At 41.0% G+C, this 16,844-nt stretch overlaps 2 protein-coding genes across 7 annotated transcripts; one reads left to right on the forward strand and one right to left on the reverse strand.

Annotated features, from left to right (window-relative positions):
- Nucleotides 1–593: 593 nt before the first annotated feature.
- Nucleotides 594–4,696, reverse strand: LOC121792762 (pentatricopeptide repeat-containing protein At4g16835, mitochondrial-like). 3 transcript variants are annotated; one of them, XM_042190841.1, is made up of 5 exons: nt 4,642–4,696; nt 2,323–4,439; nt 1,669–1,963; nt 1,263–1,389; nt 594–1,040 (listed from the first exon to the last, which is right to left on the reverse strand). In XM_042190841.1, the coding sequence occupies exon 2, from the start codon at nt 4,417–4,419 to the stop codon at nt 2,452–2,454; it is 1,968 nt and encodes a 655-aa protein (XP_042046775.1). In that variant the 5' UTR covers nt 4,420–4,439; nt 4,642–4,696; the 3' UTR covers nt 594–1,040; nt 1,263–1,389; nt 1,669–1,963; nt 2,323–2,451. The 3 variants fall into 3 exon arrangements, with proteins under 3 accessions (XP_042046775.1, XP_042046776.1, XP_042046774.1); XM_042190842.1 differs by lacking the exon at nt 4,642–4,696 and having other exon boundaries at nt 1,669–1,770; nt 1,842–1,963; nt 2,323–4,566; XM_042190840.1 differs by lacking the exon at nt 4,642–4,696 and having other exon boundaries at nt 2,323–4,566.
- A 2,080-nt stretch (nt 4,697–6,776) lies between these two features.
- On the forward strand, nt 6,777–16,705 carry LOC121792764 (ubiquitin carboxyl-terminal hydrolase 3-like). Of its 4 annotated transcripts, XM_042190846.1 has the most exons (9): nt 6,777–6,901; nt 7,101–7,232; nt 7,520–7,558; nt 14,688–14,793; nt 15,414–15,472; nt 15,559–15,633; nt 15,785–15,833; nt 16,220–16,296; nt 16,465–16,705. In XM_042190846.1, the coding sequence occupies exons 1-9, from the start codon at nt 6,836–6,838 to the stop codon at nt 16,555–16,557; spliced, it is 696 nt and encodes a 231-aa protein (XP_042046780.1). In that variant the 5' UTR covers nt 6,777–6,835; the 3' UTR covers nt 16,558–16,705. The 4 variants fall into 4 exon arrangements, with proteins under 4 accessions (XP_042046780.1, XP_042046779.1, XP_042046777.1 ...); XM_042190845.1 differs by lacking the exons at nt 6,777–6,901; nt 14,688–14,793; nt 15,414–15,472; ... (2 more) ...; nt 16,220–16,296; nt 16,465–16,705 and adding exons at nt 8,372–8,441; nt 8,965–9,489; nt 9,568–9,793; nt 9,871–10,462 and having other exon boundaries at nt 7,123–7,232; nt 7,520–8,273; XM_042190843.1 differs by lacking the exons at nt 6,777–6,901; nt 14,688–14,793; nt 15,414–15,472; ... (2 more) ...; nt 16,220–16,296; nt 16,465–16,705 and adding exons at nt 8,372–8,441; nt 8,965–9,489; nt 9,568–9,793; nt 9,871–10,462 and having other exon boundaries at nt 7,131–7,232.
- The last annotated feature ends 139 nt before the right edge of the window (nt 16,706–16,844 follow it).

Here is a 16,844-nt window from a genome sequence, read left to right on the forward strand (position 1 = left end):
AGCTGCCCACAGAATTTAGATAATATATGATGTAACACTAGTTATTATTTTTATCTTTATTTTTATTTAAATTACCTCCACTAAAATATTTTGATCTGTTGATTCGATTTTTTTTATACTGTTTGGAATTTTCAAAAAAGACCAATGGTAATCATAGTATGTGACATGACATTGTATCTGTAATGTGTTTTAAGTTAGTAAAAATTGGTATTAATTTCTTACAGTTATTATACTCCATAATTAAACGTCCAAATTAATAAGAATTTTGGTTATTGTAAAATTAAGATACATCAGTGCTCGAAAATAAAGTATACTAGTAACCTGCAAGATGTTGTTTTCTTGGGTATTTTTAAAAAATAATATGTCCGATTAAATAATAAAAAAATTTATTAACATGATCCATTTTCGTGTTCTGAAGTGCAAGAGATGTATTCCATAGGGATAAGCCCATGTGAGCAACACAAAATATCACTGGACTACAAATATTATAGCATAAAATATTTCTCTCCAATAATTTTGCAGCGTTATGTGCCACCTTATTAATGTTATCTTTATATAGAAATATATACATACTACAAAGATAGGGGTGAGTTATAAAAACTCATTTATATTGTGAAGAATAAAATTATTACAATTACTAGAGTGGATGCATAATGAAATTAAATCCACTCGGCAAAAATGAAATGGAATTCGAGACTTGATTTATAACCAATTCTATTTTCTGGGTGAAAAAATACAAACTTTGCTTTGCGAAATTCTATCGAGCATGTACATATACTACAGCACTAGCACCTTCTGGTATTATCTAATGGGGCCTTTTGGATAATTCTTGAACTAGAACTTCATGAATAAGCTTAAGCACTTGAATTTCTTTGCTCGAGCCCTCATACCTGAACCAACAGGAACTTGAATTGGATCACAAACCAGACCATCTCCCTCTTCGTTTCTTTGGTATTAATCAGCCTCCATCCTCCTATATCTTGTGTAAAACAGTTGTGCCTTTGTCTGCCTAATTTGACGCCGGCTTCCCATCTTGATGCCTGAATATTGCCAACAAAAACATGATTTGTTTTTCAATACATCCAACTTAACATTGCAAATTTTATATACACTCACTGCCAATGGATAGAGTAGGAATCAGACTGGAATCCATTGCTGCTGAACATGAATGCTGATACTAACTAAATGGTCAGCTACTTAACTCAGCTCGACTCGATTATCAGTTTTCTGGAGAAATGAAATCAGTGGCCTAAGATTGTTACCTGCCCATTGTTCTCAGATGCGGGCTTTTGCGCTTTGGACTCAGACTATACTCTGCTTTTTGAACTCATTTTGCAAGTCCTGATTCCGAAGCATGCCTCCCCATCTTTTCATCTTCTTTATTCATCTCTGCCAGACAAATAGAAAACACATTAAGGTAGTGTTCGGTTGCCAAGATAAAATAATACCAATATATAATATAGGATTGGGTTGTGAGATTATTTTAGTCATATGTGATTAGCTATGACTAATTATCCCATGATTATTCATCTAGGATTGAGTTGAGAGATTGAATCTCATGAACCAACAAACTACAAATTTAATCCCGGATACAATCTTGCAAACCGAACACCCCCTAAGCAAATAAAAGAATAAAAAACCTAACAATTTGAACTAAAAGTTTCACACCTTTGAATTCCCCTATGCAGCTGCTCGTTTTCTGATCTACGAAACTCATCCAACCTCAGAAGTTTCAAATATTCCTTGGGAACATTCTCAAATATCTTGATACTGAAAAAGTTCATCTCCAGCATCATCATGTTACAAAGCTTCATCTAACCAAAATACTCTAGCTTGCTTACATTTAACTGATCAGCAGTCCGAATTGCTCACAATTTTAACCATAGAGAACTGCATTGTCACGAACGCCATGAAAAACTAAAATACTAACAACCGGAAAAACCAGCTGTCCAACGCTTTATTCCTGTCCAAAGTTCGCCAAAGACAAAAGGAGGTAAGCAATACTTGCTTGATGCATTTTACTCTTGATATTGACAAAATGTCAGAAAATGTGTTTACTGTACATTATTGATATATTTTAGGAGATATAATAATGTTTACAGGTTTAAGAAACTTTTAGAGCTCAGGATAAGAAGTAAATAATACAATGTGTGGTCTGCAATAGTGAGGTGATTGCAGAAAGACTAGAGATACTAAACTGACGAAGAATATATTCATTGGCCTATTCCCAATCTAACACGCATAAAATTCACGAAAAACTGTAAACAAAGAACCAACGTACAGTCACATGGTATTAAAATTCGGAAGTTTCCTTTAACTTACAGGTGGAGATCGAAGGAGTTTAGATCGTGCAAGGCAATCCCATGCCTCATTGAAACAATACGATGATTAGCTCTATATTCCACTGGTTAAATATGCCATGAAAAGAGGTTCACCGGCAGCTTCGAAGTATTACCAGTAGTCCCCACAAGAGCACTTTCCATTTTTAAAATGGTGAAACCGCGTTGTATCTCTAACTATGATCTCTCTACCTTCTATTGCTGAAATATATTTCGTTGCCAAATGGCAGTCATCACAAACTCTCAAGTTCTTGAAGACCCTAATAGCCTCACTTAGTGGCAGGCTTATTATCCCCAAGGCTATGGCCAGTTTCTCGCTATGCAGAAGAAGTAGCCGCTCCTTTTCATCCTCTGTGACATCGTGCAAGACAGATTGAAGATCAGGCACATATCCTGCCAGCTTCATTTTCTTCTCGAGCTCGTTAAGTTTTCTGTGTATGTTTTTCAGTTCAGGATGAAGCCTGTCTCCTGATCTAAATTCGTGAATCACATTCTTGATCTCAATCCAGCTGTATCCAGGTGTTTTAATGGCTCTAATGTCCTTCATTGCCCTTCTAACTCTACGAGCACTGTCCCATTCCTTCTTCGCAGCATACACATTTGCAAGTTGCACATATGCAAAAGGATTACTAGGTTCGAGATTAAGCAATTTTGTGGCAGCAAACTCAGCAATTTCTAAGTTTTTATAAACCCTACAAGCACCTAGAAGGGATCCATACATGGCAGAATGAGGCTCATATGGCATTCTTTTGATCAAATCCAGAGCACTGGTAAGCTTACCAGCTCGACCAAGAAGATCTATCATACTTGCGTAATGCTCCGATTTTACTTCAATTCCATAATCCTTCTGCATTTTTTCAAAATAATGAACACCTAGTTCTACTAATCCTGCATGATTACAGGCAGATAAAACTCCAATAAAGGTATTTGAATTTGGCTTCATTCCTTGGTTTCTCATCTCATTAAATAGATTGAGAGCTTTGTGAGTGACCCCGTGTTGGGCATAGCCCGAGATCATTGCATTCCATGTAACCACATCTTTAAGCCGCATCTCCATGAATAGTTCCCATCCATCTTCAAGAACCCCGGACTTGCAATACATGCTGACTAATGAAGTTCCCACTTTCGTGTCGAAACAGATAGGGGACTTGAAAACAAGCTGGTGGATTTGTTTCCCCAATTTCAACATGGACAAATTACTACAAGCTAAAAGGACACTACTCATGCTAGATGGATTGCCTTGAATATCCAATTCCATCATTTTCTTGAAAAGCTTCAAAGCATCTTCCCCTCTACCATTCTCGACATAGCCTGAAATCATCGCATTCCATGTCACCAAATTCCTCTCCAGCATCTCGTGGAACGTCTTTTCAGCCAATTCAACCTTCCCGCTCCTCATGTATCCAGTTATTATACTCGTCTTCACAACCACGCCCTTGATAGGAGCTTCCTCGAATAACTCCAATGCCGACTCCATATTCCCACTCTCAACATATCCAGATATGATCACATTCCATGTGACAGCATTCTTTCTTGGCATCGCAGCAAAAAACTCCCGAGCCTCATCCATCATCCTGTTCCATGAAAGCCCTGAAATCATAGTATTCCATGAAGCAGTATCTTTAATTGGGATCTTTCTGAAGAATTCCTTGGCAGTTTCCACATCACCATTCCTGAAATAACAAGCCAACATGAGGTTGTACGAAATATTGTCTGGTTCAGCAATTCCGTCGAACAGTTGGCGGGCTTCTTTCAATTTCCCGGGCTTGCTCGAAAACCCAGCTAGAATTGAGTTCCAAGACACCGTATTTTTCATCTTCATACTCTGAAAAACTTGCAGAGCAGAATTTAAGTCCCCGCATTGGATGTGGGAGGTTATCCTTTTGTTATAGGAGACAATATAGCGGTTAATTTCAGACAAATTTGTGTGGAATTGTGAAGGCTGTGTTGGTAGGGGTTGAATTGCTGGAGCAGAGAGGCTGCAGTAGACATGTTTAGATATTTGTGAGCAAACCGAGATCAAGGAAAAGGATACTTGAACAATCCTTTTACTAGTTTTTAGCCGAAGAAGGTGATGCATTTCGGTTCTCTACGGTGTTTCTGCATTAGAATTCATTACAAAACAGTGTTAATCAGCACATATATACAAGTTAATACAACCCCAATCCAAATCACATATTGATTGCAAATCAACTTCAAAGTCGCATCATCGAAAATCAATAACAAATTTTCTGGTAATTAGAGAGTTCTAATTTGCGTATACAGTTACAAATTTTCCATTTTTAATTAATAAGATTATTACCCGAACAAGGGCTAGATTAGCTCGACTTGATCATTTTCTCAAACAGTTAATCTGCTAGAAATTATCAACCTCATTCCTCCGAATCCAATAGGGCATATCGAGTGGCTTTCGCCCAGCAATAGCTCAGCCACAAACTCCTTCTGCCACATCATCAGCACTAAAAATCCTCCTGTCACATCATCAGGACAAGCAAATAGCCCAGCAATAATCTAGTCACATCACCCATAATTATATAAAACAATAATTGACAATCACACATAATACGGAATTAAATGTACGGCACAGATACGAGAAAATTCAATAATATTATTTAAATTTAAAAAAAGTACAATAAAAAAAATACATTAATTTTAAAAAAAATACATTAAAAATAAATTAATTAAAAAAAATTACATTATTTAAAAAAAACACGACATCCGCCTCACTCCTCGTCTTCGTCGCCCCCCTCGCCTCCGTATCCGCCGGAACCCCCCGGTCTTCAAATCGTCACGCATGCTCACGAGCATTGCGTGAAGAAAACTCTTCTCCTCGGGGTCTGTCACCATCCGCCATTCGGCTAACGTCTTGGCCATCTGAGCGGGCGTTTGTTGACGCGCGAAGAATTTGAGATCCTCTGTCGACTGGCCAAGGGGGGATGCCGACTGTACCTCCTGGGACCCCCGGCGCCCCCCCTCGCCTCCCGTTGCGCCCGCCTTTGACCAACTGGGCAAGTTCGGCGAGCGAACGATGGCGGGGACGGGAGCTCCTCCGCATCCTCGGGGAGGTCGTGAGAACCGCCGCTGCTGCCACTGTAATCACTGGTATAGTTCAGTCGTTGTTTCTTCGGCCAGCCAGCGTCGACACCTGCCCGGAACTTCTCGGAATCGTTCAGCACCTCGTAGCAGTTCCAGTAGGTGAACTCCTTATACAACCCGGGCTGGGGGAAGGCTTTCTCCGCTATCCTCCTGCAGTTATCCTTCATTTGGCCACTGCTCTGTATGCGGAGGGCACTGGCGTACAAGCCCGAAAATCAGGAGACCCCAGCCCTGATTCGGTCTCACTCCTTCCGGCACTCCTCCCCGGTGCGCGGCCTCTCCTCTGGGCAAAATCTCATGTAGGCTGCAACAATTTTGGCCCACATGTTGACGATCCTCTGATTGTTCGAAGTCAGAGGATCATCACAGACACTCACCCACGCCTTGGAAAGCGCGATGTTCTCCGCGTCCGTCCACTTCCTCCGCACCGAGGGGTCGTCCTCAACCGGCTGCGACGACTGGCCGACCCTCTTGTCCTTCCCCTTGTCCTTTTTCTTTGCGGGGCCCCGACCCCGCCCTACTCCCCCCGTTTGAACGGGAGTTTCCGGAACACCGAGAAGATCAAACCCCAACTCCTCTAAGGAGAAAGTCTCATATTGCGTGAAATGCGTCTCCGTTGGGGTCGATGTGTCCACCCCGTCATCCCCCCCGGCGTCCCCTGTGTCGCCGGTACCCCTCCCGGCATCATCTGCATCCCGGGACCCCACCCCGGCATCATCTGCATCCCGGGTGTCCACCCCATCATAGCCGGTAAACCCCCCGGCATACTCCCCCGGGGTGCCATCCCGGGCATCATCTGCTGCTACGGGTACATGTTGTAGTACTCGGGCATCGGACCCCATCCACCTCCCACGGGTACCGAGGGAGTTTGAGACCCGCTCGTCACTGGAGTACCTTCGTTGTTGTTCTCCATTTCGCGTTATTAATCTTGTACAAAAATTAAGATAGAGAGAGTACTCGTTAAAACAAGTGGAGTGAATGAAAATGACGTGCAAATCGCGTATATATAGTGTTTCGAAATTTAAAAAAAAAATTTAATTCGCTCGCCGGTCCTGAGCCTGCAATGGCGGCGAGCGCTCGCGAATCAGCCAGCGCTAGGCGATTTTTTCGCCGAAATGGCGCTCGCCGGTTCCAATGGTTCGGCGAGCGGACCGGCGAGCCCCGGAAATCGACTAGTCGGCCCGCTCGCCGCCATTGGAGATGCTCATCGGCGAAGCAAATGACAAGTGTACTTTCTTAAACAATAAAGTAACAAAAAAATAAAAAAGAGGAATTAAAAGTAATATTCATGTTAATCCATTACAAAATATTAATGAACAATTTAATTAAATGTTTATAAACTCAATCACATCAAAACCCAAAGCAAAACCAAAAACCTGAAAAAGAGAGTAGGAAGAAAAATGGCGACAATCCCTTCTTCGAAGAGATGGCTTCCTCTTGAAGCAAATCCTGATGTTATGAACCAGGTATTCGGCGTTCTCTATTTTTTTTCGTGTTGATTTTGGTTATGGATCATGTATGTATTGAAGATACCAAAACAGGAGGGGATGAATTTTAAAGAGATGAAAAACTGGAAAAGGAATAGTAATTAATGGAGAGAAGCGGTGTTATGGAGATTTGGTATTTTATGATGAGTTAGTGAAGAATGTTAATTGTGATGAGCAGTTTATTTGGGGACTTGGTGTTTCCCCTGATGAGGCAGAGTGCTTTGATGTTTATGGACTTGATGAAGAGCTATTGGCCATGGTTCCACAGCCGGTGCTCGCCGTGTTGTTCCTCTACCCCATAACTCCCAAGGTAATTTCTATTTCGAAAATCGCAGCTTGTTCTTGATTGTCAGCGTTAAAGACATAGCATTGGACAGTTTAAGCTTAAGGATGGTGAATTTTTCTAATTAAATGGGGATTCACTAATAGCAATTATAGCATTCCGTTGCAAGCTCAACTATTTGCTTAAAAGTCCATTATATTTGTCTAAATGTGAGCGCAAAGTGCTCGTGCCATTTGTTGTATATCTCATACTCCTATTGAATTGTGTGTGTATATATGTGTGCGTGTGTTTATGACAATACTGTGTTTTTACAGAGTGGGGAAGAGAGGATTCAACAAGATAGTTCGACAAAGGTTAGCACTTCTACCTCTGTGTCATTTCATGATCCTATTGTTTTGGATTGGCAAGAAAAATTACGAAGATATCAAAAACCCATCTCTTAGTAACATCATGATCCTCTAAAAGATAATGTCCTTCCAAAAGGTAAAGAGCACAAATCTTGCAAAGTAAAATCATCAAGACTGAGAAACAGATTTAAAAGCCTAGAAAGAAGAGGGCTAGGGGAGGGATTATGAATCACTGATCCAGTGGAAACAACAAGTTTCTGATTGATAGAAGAAATAAGGTTTAGTTAGGGAATAATGAGGAGGACTTGTTGTCCTCAGTCCTCATAGAGTCTCAATTGTTTACGTCTTCTTGTAATACCTTTACTGATTGATGTAACTCATTGTAGACTCTAGGGCTTCGTTTGTTACCCATGTTAGGCATAGATAGGCCTCCCTATCTACCCATTATTCTTTGTTTGGTTTCCATGTTAGCAATCTTACTGACCCGGTGCATCCATCCCATAACCCGACTCTTCGTGCGATACGGGCGACGAAAACAGAGTTAACTCTGTCTCTACTGAAACACGCGATAGGAGCTCAGCATCGCGGTGAATATTTCGCACTTCACCCAAATTGACTGCAATACCCTTCAGCTCAGCTCCATTTACTCCATCTCCATCGAATTTCCGCCACAATCAACCACCAATTGCTCATAATCGACGTGTTCAGTGAGGATCATTGGGTCGGACATCGTGGTTGCCGTTGTAGCACTTGTAGTTTAAAATTTCATAATGTGCTTACCCAATTCGAATTTCTGACCACGGGTGCTTTGATTGTTAGGTTGCAAGCTAACGTTCTTGGTCTCTCGCTCGCCGTGCTTGCCATGTCCGACCACGACGATGTTCAGCAGGTATGTTCGGCATATCTCGGTACCTGACTTTAAATTAGGTTGCTATTGAGCCGAAATGGCCTTTTAAATTTGTTGCTAAGGGGTCGCCTATATGTTGTAATATGTGTTAGACTGCGGTCCTCTGAATTTGGCTTAATAAGTATACGTGATTCCAGAAATTGGCACTGCTGATATTGAAGTCAGTATGTGTTCTGTGTTTAAATCAACGATGGTGTCTTGCGTTGGCAGATACGTTGGCCATTTTGAGGTTTTGTAAACAAACTAAGAAATACATGTGGTCATGAACCCCCATATCCTTCACCATTTGTGCCCCAGTGTCCATTCAGCAATTGATTTAGGCATACAATTCCATGGATTTTAGGGTTACACAAATACCATCCAGCAATTGATTTACGCATTTTATTAACGTTTTTTTTTTAAAACGATGTAATGTGATGATTCAACTGTGCTTGTCTGTCATTTGAGCTGATGTTGTTGTATTTGTAGCACCTCCAGTAAGCTATGCTGACATTTGCTCATGTAGATGGATAGACAGGAGCCAACCGAGGTACTGATATTGCTTGAGGAAATAATGCGAAACTATCGGCTAAACATGCTTCTTGTCAGCATGTTCATCACAATGTTCAGATCGAACGAACGGAGTAGGAAACGGGGGGGGAGAGTTACCCAAGAAGTAATGATTGACTCCATTCCGGCGCATGTAAAGCAGCTGGATAGGCTTGTCCGGGTCAGTGATCGTTCATGTATAGACAATTTGCGGATGGATAGAAACACGTTCGGTAGATTATGTCGAATTCTTCGTGACCCGGCTGGATTAATAGACCAGAAATGTGTCACGGTGGAGGAACAAGTTGCTATATTTTTGTCCATCCTAGCTCATCACAAAAAGACAAGGGTTGTGGGTCACGATTTCATGCGTTCTTCTGAAACAGTGTCTAAGTATACACATATGGTGCTCCGTGGGGTGCTTACGTTGCATGAGATTATGTTAGTGAAACCTAATCCGGTTGGTGATGATTGCACGGACTCAAGATGGAAGTGGTTTAAGGTATGTGTAATCTGTTGGCCGCAAGTTTTTACTTTGTACTAAAATCATGGCTGACCTGTGATCCAAAAATGTTTGTAGGGTTGTCTAGGAGCTTTAGATGGGACATACATACCCGTACGAGTACCCATTGTTGACACACCACGTTATCGTAATAGAAAGGGGCAAGTGTCCACAAATACACTTGCAGTATGTGATCGACAACTTCGGTTCGTGTATGTGCTGCCAGGTTGGGAGGGTTCAGCTGGTGATTCGCGAATATTACGCGATGCAATAAGCCGGCCTCTCGGGCTTAAAGTTCCCAAAGGTCAGACATAGTGATAGTTGCGTTAGTATTGTGCATATGCTGGACACTCACTTTTGCACATTGTTTCAAATTTGTAGATTGCTATTATCTCTGTGACAGTGCATACGCCAACAGCGAGGGATTCATCACTCCATACAAGGGCGTTCGTTACCATTTGAAAGAGTGGGGTCAAGGATCCCAAGCACCGCAAACAGCAATTGAATTGTTCAACTTGAAGCATTCTAAAGCTCGTAATGTGATTGAGTGTTCTTTTGCAGTTTTGAAGATGCGTTGGGGAATACTTCGTAGTCCAAGCTTCTATCCTATAGAGGTCCAAACGGGATTGATCATTGCGTGTTTCTTGCTCCACAATTTTATTCGCACTAACATGGAGGTGGACCCGTATGATGAATTGGTAGGAGTTGAGCTTCAAGATGGGTACGGGAGTGATCATGATGACCCCGTCTTGCCCACTATCAATACGGTCGCGCAAACCCCAATGTGGACGAAGAAGAGGGACGACCTTGCTGCTGCAATGTGGGCACATAGGGCAAGCGTGTGATCGATGGGGGTGCGATTATTCATCAGATGACTCTGCACTTTATATTAATGCAATGATATGTGTAATAACATACTTTTTAACACACTTTGTTTGTTGTAATGCGTATTTGTTTTACATCTTTATAGTCATTAGTATTGCTTTTCGCCTCTGTAGAGTACTATGTTATGGTCAACTACAATTGCATTGCATCGATTAATCATACAAAATATAAATTCAAAACCAAACAGATCAGTCCCGCTTCTACATCACACTTACCAAAACAGCCCTTAAACACACAGCAAACAACCATTACTTCATTCTACTTATACATCAAAATATAAATACTTTAACAAAAGATATCGACACTGGCCGGGTCACAACGTACATACTTACGGTGCTGCTTTGCGCGATGGTGCGGCCGGACTCCAAGACGCGCACGACGAGCCTTTCGGTGATGAGTACTCTTGCTTCACTGGAATCAACCGCGTTCCATCCATGCGTCCAACAAGTCCGCCCGCCCTGCTTGGGGAGCCTTGTTCAGTATTGCTCGATGACTCGTCAAACAGTTTCCGGATAACCGTCTTAGATGGATTGATGAAGGGCGAATTGACTTCTTCCGCATCACCTGGCGAAGGAACATGCTTCGCACGAGTTGGTGCATTTGGCACGGGCGAATCCGTTATCACAATGACCTCGGTTGTGTCTGATAGGGTTATCACCTCGCGTGAATTTTCCTCCTTCACCCCCGTACATCCAAAGACGGCCGTTAAGCGGCCATATTCCGCTTCGTCTTGATAATAATACGCTCCGGCTAGGGGGTTAGTCTGCAAACAAAGGTATGCAAAACGCATGGTGAAAACCAATATGCTTCAAAGATAATGCCAACACATTTCACACTTCAACGACATACCCGAAATATAATCTTCCAAGTTTCGTCGTCCGCAACGATGTGCTTCTCGTCAAGGTCCCACCGGACTCCCGGTGTACTTAGAATTTCGTTGAAAGTCTTGTGCCGAACACGGAGTAGCTCCAGCCGACTGACAACATCAGCACAAGTTATTGCATTGCCAAAATGTTGATTTATTACCTTGCATGCCTCGTGTAGCACCGAGTCGGAAACCATATCATCAGTCGAAGCGATGCTTGTTCGCATCTTGCTTACAGTAGCCAGTAGCAATGTATCCATCGATGCGTTCCACTTGCCTTTGTAGAAGAAGGTCGCTTGATTAGGGATACGTGTGTTCATGGCCCTTTTGTTGTTAGTTGTGTGTTACAAATATTGTGAATTTCCTAAGTGATGCACAAGCTCCTTATGTAATAGCCTAGGAAGTACCCATCGATGCAATTGTTATGGTGGTTGTTATAGATGTATTAACTCCAGTTAGATTAAAGTCTTATCAAACAAACCATTTATTTCTTCCGCCGAGCTCGCCTGCTAGCATAATAGGCAACAACTATGTTTACATCTATTATTTTATGCATGCATATAATGTGTTAGTGGGGAAGTCATGTTTGTAGCTACAGCATGGTCTTTATCAATTAGATGAGTTTGAGTAAATTTGATTGACACTTATCTACCAATGACATAAATGCTACTAGTGTCCCTCCAGTCAAAGTACCATTGAGCCACACAATAAACTAATTGGGCATATGACTATCTATGACTATCTATGTGCAATCAATGCATGCATACTTCACAAGAAATAAAGCATATAATATTATTTTTAAGTATTAGTGCAATTGTTGCAGTTTGTGTACATTTATCTTGTACAAGTTGAGATTAAAAGGAACTTATAATCAGTATGTATAAGCTGGGTTCACTCTTTCTAGTTTTGTTTATTCATTTTGTAAGTTGTGTCATGCGAATATACTACATTTATAAATGATAAACCTAGATTATAGAGGGTGATCTTCAATTTTGGCATTTCTTACTAATAATGCATATAAAAACTATAATTTCTTCAAGTCATCCTCTGTAGACATTAGCATACATTGTTTCTCCACTAATAAATTAATGAAATGTCTTGCGTTGTGCATCTATAACCAAGCACCAAGTGGAACCTTAATAAATAATGTATGACAAGATGATGACTTATGATTGCCTATGTCTTTGACCCATCGATGCATGAATCATAAATTTTCTCCACCTTCCTCATCCTGTCACTTTAATGCATACGGTTGTCTTCTCCATGCAAATGCTATATAGGAAATAGGTGTATAGACGGATATCCTACATTCAACCCTTAGTCGAAAATTTCGGCACCTTTGCTGCAGATACATACCCGAAAATGGAAGCTGATGGTTCAAACTCCGGCCCTAACGTCGACCCGGCCTACGAACGACTCCCTGCATTCATGGCGGTTTTCGAGCAGGGGCGATTCCATGATGACATGGTAAGCTCGTTTATGCGTTGATGTGTTACTCACGATATTGGAAGAAATTATATTTCACGTCGGCGTATAATATGCAGCGACTTCCCGACGCATTCATCGGGTTTCACGGCCATGACCTACCGTTCGACTGTAGGCTCGTTTGGCCGAATGGAATCCGCTATAGAGTGCGAGTTCTAAAGCTTGGTCATGGGTTCTTCTTCGCATCGGGATGGAGGGATTTCGTTCGTGCTACCGGGATCGTAAATGGCGATGTTCTCACTTTCACCTTGGTGGATGTGGGAATTTTCAATGTTAAACGATTTGATAGCGAAACACATTGCCCCCCCTAGGGAGACGTCGACGGTAATGTAACTTGAAATCATATAATTTCTAGATATCGGCCTAATACTCAAACACTTGCTTATTTGTAGTTGTTGAAGACGACAATGTAGAAGGAAGCCACGGCCCGGACATCGATTCGTCCGACAATTACTTGCCTTCGGGGACTGAATCCGAGACAACAATGGACGAAGACTACGTAGACGATAGCCGGGCACTAAGCATCGATGGCTTCCCAACATTCGTCGTTACGCTCACTCCGGCTAACATCAATCGCAGACTTGACATTTCATATGGCTTTTGGCGACGCCATATCCCGATGGGTGCAATACAAGCAGGATTGTATCTGGTGACAGATGATGGATGTGGCGTTGTACCCTTAAACACAACTCGACGACTATATGGGTTAAGCAAGGGTGGGCGCGATTCAAGCACGACAATAATCTGGTCGAAGGGGTGCGGTGCCATTTTAAGCTCGTTGATGCGTTTGTTGTCCAGTTCCATGTGGAGATTGAACGTCCTTAGATCGTTGGAATTGCGTACGTTAGCTATGTTCGGTAGTAGTTAGGATCTGATTATGGTAATGTAGGTGATTGTGACCAGTTTGTAAGGGGATTTCGATCAAGGCAAATTTTCATTTGACCTCCGTTAGTGCCTTGATCAGAGTGGTTAATGTATGGGCTTTTTCGATTAATGTTAAATTCAGCTTGACCAATTTCAGTCATCTTATTATTTTGCAAGTGATTCTGTTGCTTCAGTCGAATAACACACGGCGTAGTATTTGTTCAATTTAAGTTGCTTTTTTGGGATATAGTCTTAAGTATATTCCTTTTCACATGGCCACATGACTGCAATGACCAACGTGCATCCACGCACAGTGATCACAATTGGATTCACACTTCCTTTAAATGTACTCATCAAATGCAAACCAACCACTTCATAATTTCCACATTGCACGGCGACCACATGGAGGTGGCTGGATCTTCTCATCGACGATACACATACCTGGGATTACAGCTGGGATTGAACTTTAAATGAGCCGATTCACAGGAACACGCCCGTAGTCGCCACTGTAATTGGGAGAGTATGTAAGTTGTTGGCGGGCATTAGGGTTGTAGTCGAAAATTGGAGATCAGCGCCAAATGGGGGCAACGAGGGCATACTGGGCCTTTTGAAAAATCAACGAGGACAAAATGGGGATTTCACGTGTGTATCTATAGTTTCTAAAGGGCGTACCAAACGAGTGTTTACGGATATGGAGATATGTGTCTGTACAAACAAACACGGAGCGAAGATTACTATCTCAACCACTAAACCTACGCTTGGAGGTTACAACCTCTTAAACCATGTTGGCCCAACATGGGTAACAAACGAGGCCTAGAAATGCAACCACAAGGACTTCATAGAGTAGTTCTAGTAGCAATGCCTAATCCCATTTGTTATCTTGCAAGCAATACTTGCATATTATCACCGTACACTTCAAGAAACTAAGTCTTATGAATGATGCTACTGTGGATTTAAATAGGCACATCTACTGATTAGTTTTTGTCCATTGTACTTAATCTGGGCCCTTATTCTCGTAACCATAAATTATGTATGTTAGTATAGATGTCTTAGTTACTTTCTGAATAATGACATCTGCAATTTATTTGACCTCGTACAGGAATCTAGTGGTGGACCTTACTTTATGAAGCAAACCGTAGGAAATGCCTGTGGAACTGTTGGACTTCTTCATGCTGTTGGTAACGTAACTTCTGAGATAAAACTTGGTAAGCTCTTTCTTGTGTTCGAAATAGCCTTCGTTGTGATTATATTCATGTTATAAGGAGTTTTCAGAACCTAACCTAAAATTTGTGCTTACCATGAGAATCTTCTGCTTAAATGAGCTTTTGACATTAAAACAGCCAGTGCACGGAGTGGAAATATGGTTACTGCTATTTCGTACATACTTTTAGATCATATCTGCTCAATAAGGATTGCTCAGGATATAATCTTTTTAAGCTTCTAAGGGATCAAGTGATTTCAATTAGAAAAGCTATTGGGTGATTCACTACCACATTTCTTCATACGTGTCCTTGACTACATATATAGCCCAATTGAACCGAACTGAATAGCCTGAAAGCCAGAATTGCTAGGCATAAACTCAGTAGGATAGCCCCAATTCATATCTCCAGTATTGTGCTGAGTGTACGGTGAGTGAGGTTAAGAATATCCATCCTTTGCTTTAATTTCCTCTCTCTCGAACCATATAAGGGTTCAGGAATCTGTATTATCTTCGAGATATATATTTAAATATTATTCAGTTCTGCGTGCTTGATGTTTCTTCAATGAACTATGATCTGTTATGTTCAAGTTCTCACTTGTCTGCTTTAATTGTGTTGTTTTCCAGTTGAGGGGTCTTACCTGGACAACTTCTTCAATGCCACTGCAAATATGGATGCGTCACAGGTCAGTGTGCGCCTTGCCTTTTTTGGCGTCTTCTATGTCGTTATTCCCATCTAAAGTAGTATTTTTAAGACTAAATGATTCTGCAGCGTGCGAAATTCCTGGAAAATGATAGAGAAATGGAAGATGCTCATTCAGTTGCAGCAACTGCTGGTGAAACTGAGGTTAGGTTTGGACATTTGCATAAAATTTAAAACAGCTACTATTGTTTTTGTTTCCTGTTCTTTTTTCCAAGTCAACATTTTCACCTTCAGTTAACTGAGTGACTTGTTAATTGAACTGGTGGAACTGCCTTTTATTCCCTTCAATTTGCAGGCATCAGACAATGTTGACACCCATTTCATCTGCTTTACATGTGTAAATGGTAAATCTCCCTCCTCTCTCTCTACCCCTGTGAGTGTGTGGTGTAAAACGTCTGAATCTCATTTTATTATTACTAGTTCAATAAGTGGACATATATTCTGTGCATATATAACTATACATTTTGTATTTGAGTTGATAATAATATTCCTTGGGATTAATCTATATATTTGAGTATAGCTTCTAGAACAAAACTACTGGTTACTTTTACGTCTTACAGAATTGTCAATTGATGAGGATCACTGTCTCCATGCTATGTTGTGGTTCGAATAGGAGTGGTTCAACAAATCTGGATTATGCCTTTCCTTCTCAGATAGATTTTTTCAATTTAGGCCGAATTGAGTGAGAACAAACTCCTAATACTAACTTATCATCTGCGAAATTTTGTAGGACAACTGTATGAACTTGACGGAAGGAGGGCCGGGCCTATTTCACACGGTGCATCTTCGAGCAGCACCATATTACAGGTGATGTTATTCTTTTCTTGAGGATTTGTTTGTTGTTTAAGCTTTTGAAACAGTATCATGACTTCATAGAGGTCTTGTGGTTTAGCAACTTATGCTTTATTCTTAGTTCGTATCTCGCGCTAGTTATATATGTATACATTATGTATTGATATGCAAATTTGACTACAGGATGCTGCTAAAGTTATTCAAAAGTTTATCCAGAAAAACCCTGATTCAATTAACTTCAATGTTATTGCTATTTCGAAGAAAACTGGAGCATAGAGTTGCATGCTTCAAAGAGTGATGTGATGGTGAGGAATATCAACTCTTGTCTAGTTTTAGTTTTATAATGTATGAGTCTTTGATGCATTCCACTTTTTATAAAACATTACACTCTTAGAAAAGAAATCTTATTCTGGGTTTGGAGTAATCTACAATGTTGTGCGAGGAGGATTCATTCGGTCGAATGATTTACAATCTGAAGTGAACGTGAACGAGAACGAATATAGAAGGGGAAGGGTTTCTTTATTTTAATAATGGGTAAATTATAATTTTATAAATTTTTTAAA

This window comes from Salvia splendens, chromosome 2, assembly GCF_004379255.2.
Source record: "Salvia splendens isolate huo1 chromosome 2, SspV2, whole genome shotgun sequence".
Lineage (NCBI taxonomy): Eukaryota > Viridiplantae > Streptophyta > Magnoliopsida > Lamiales > Lamiaceae > Salvia > Salvia splendens.

What these genes read in the sequence shown, in the direction of transcription:
- LOC121792762 (XM_042190841.1), bottom strand. Translation starts at nt 4,419, where the DNA reads ATGCATCACCTTCTTCGGCTAAAAACTAGTAAAAGGATTGTTCAAGTA.
- LOC121792764 (XM_042190845.1), top strand. Translation starts at nt 8,415, where the DNA reads ATGTCCGACCACGACGATGTTCAGCAG. An exon ending in CAAGATGGAAGTGGTTTAAG is followed by an intron (nt 9,490 to 9,567) that starts GTATGTGTAATC and finishes AAATGTTTGTAG; the next exon opens with GGTTGTCTAGGAGCTTTAGA. An exon ending in CGGGCTTAAAGTTCCCAAAG is followed by an intron (nt 9,794 to 9,870) that starts GTCAGACATAGT and finishes TCAAATTTGTAG; the next exon opens with ATTGCTATTATCTCTGTGAC.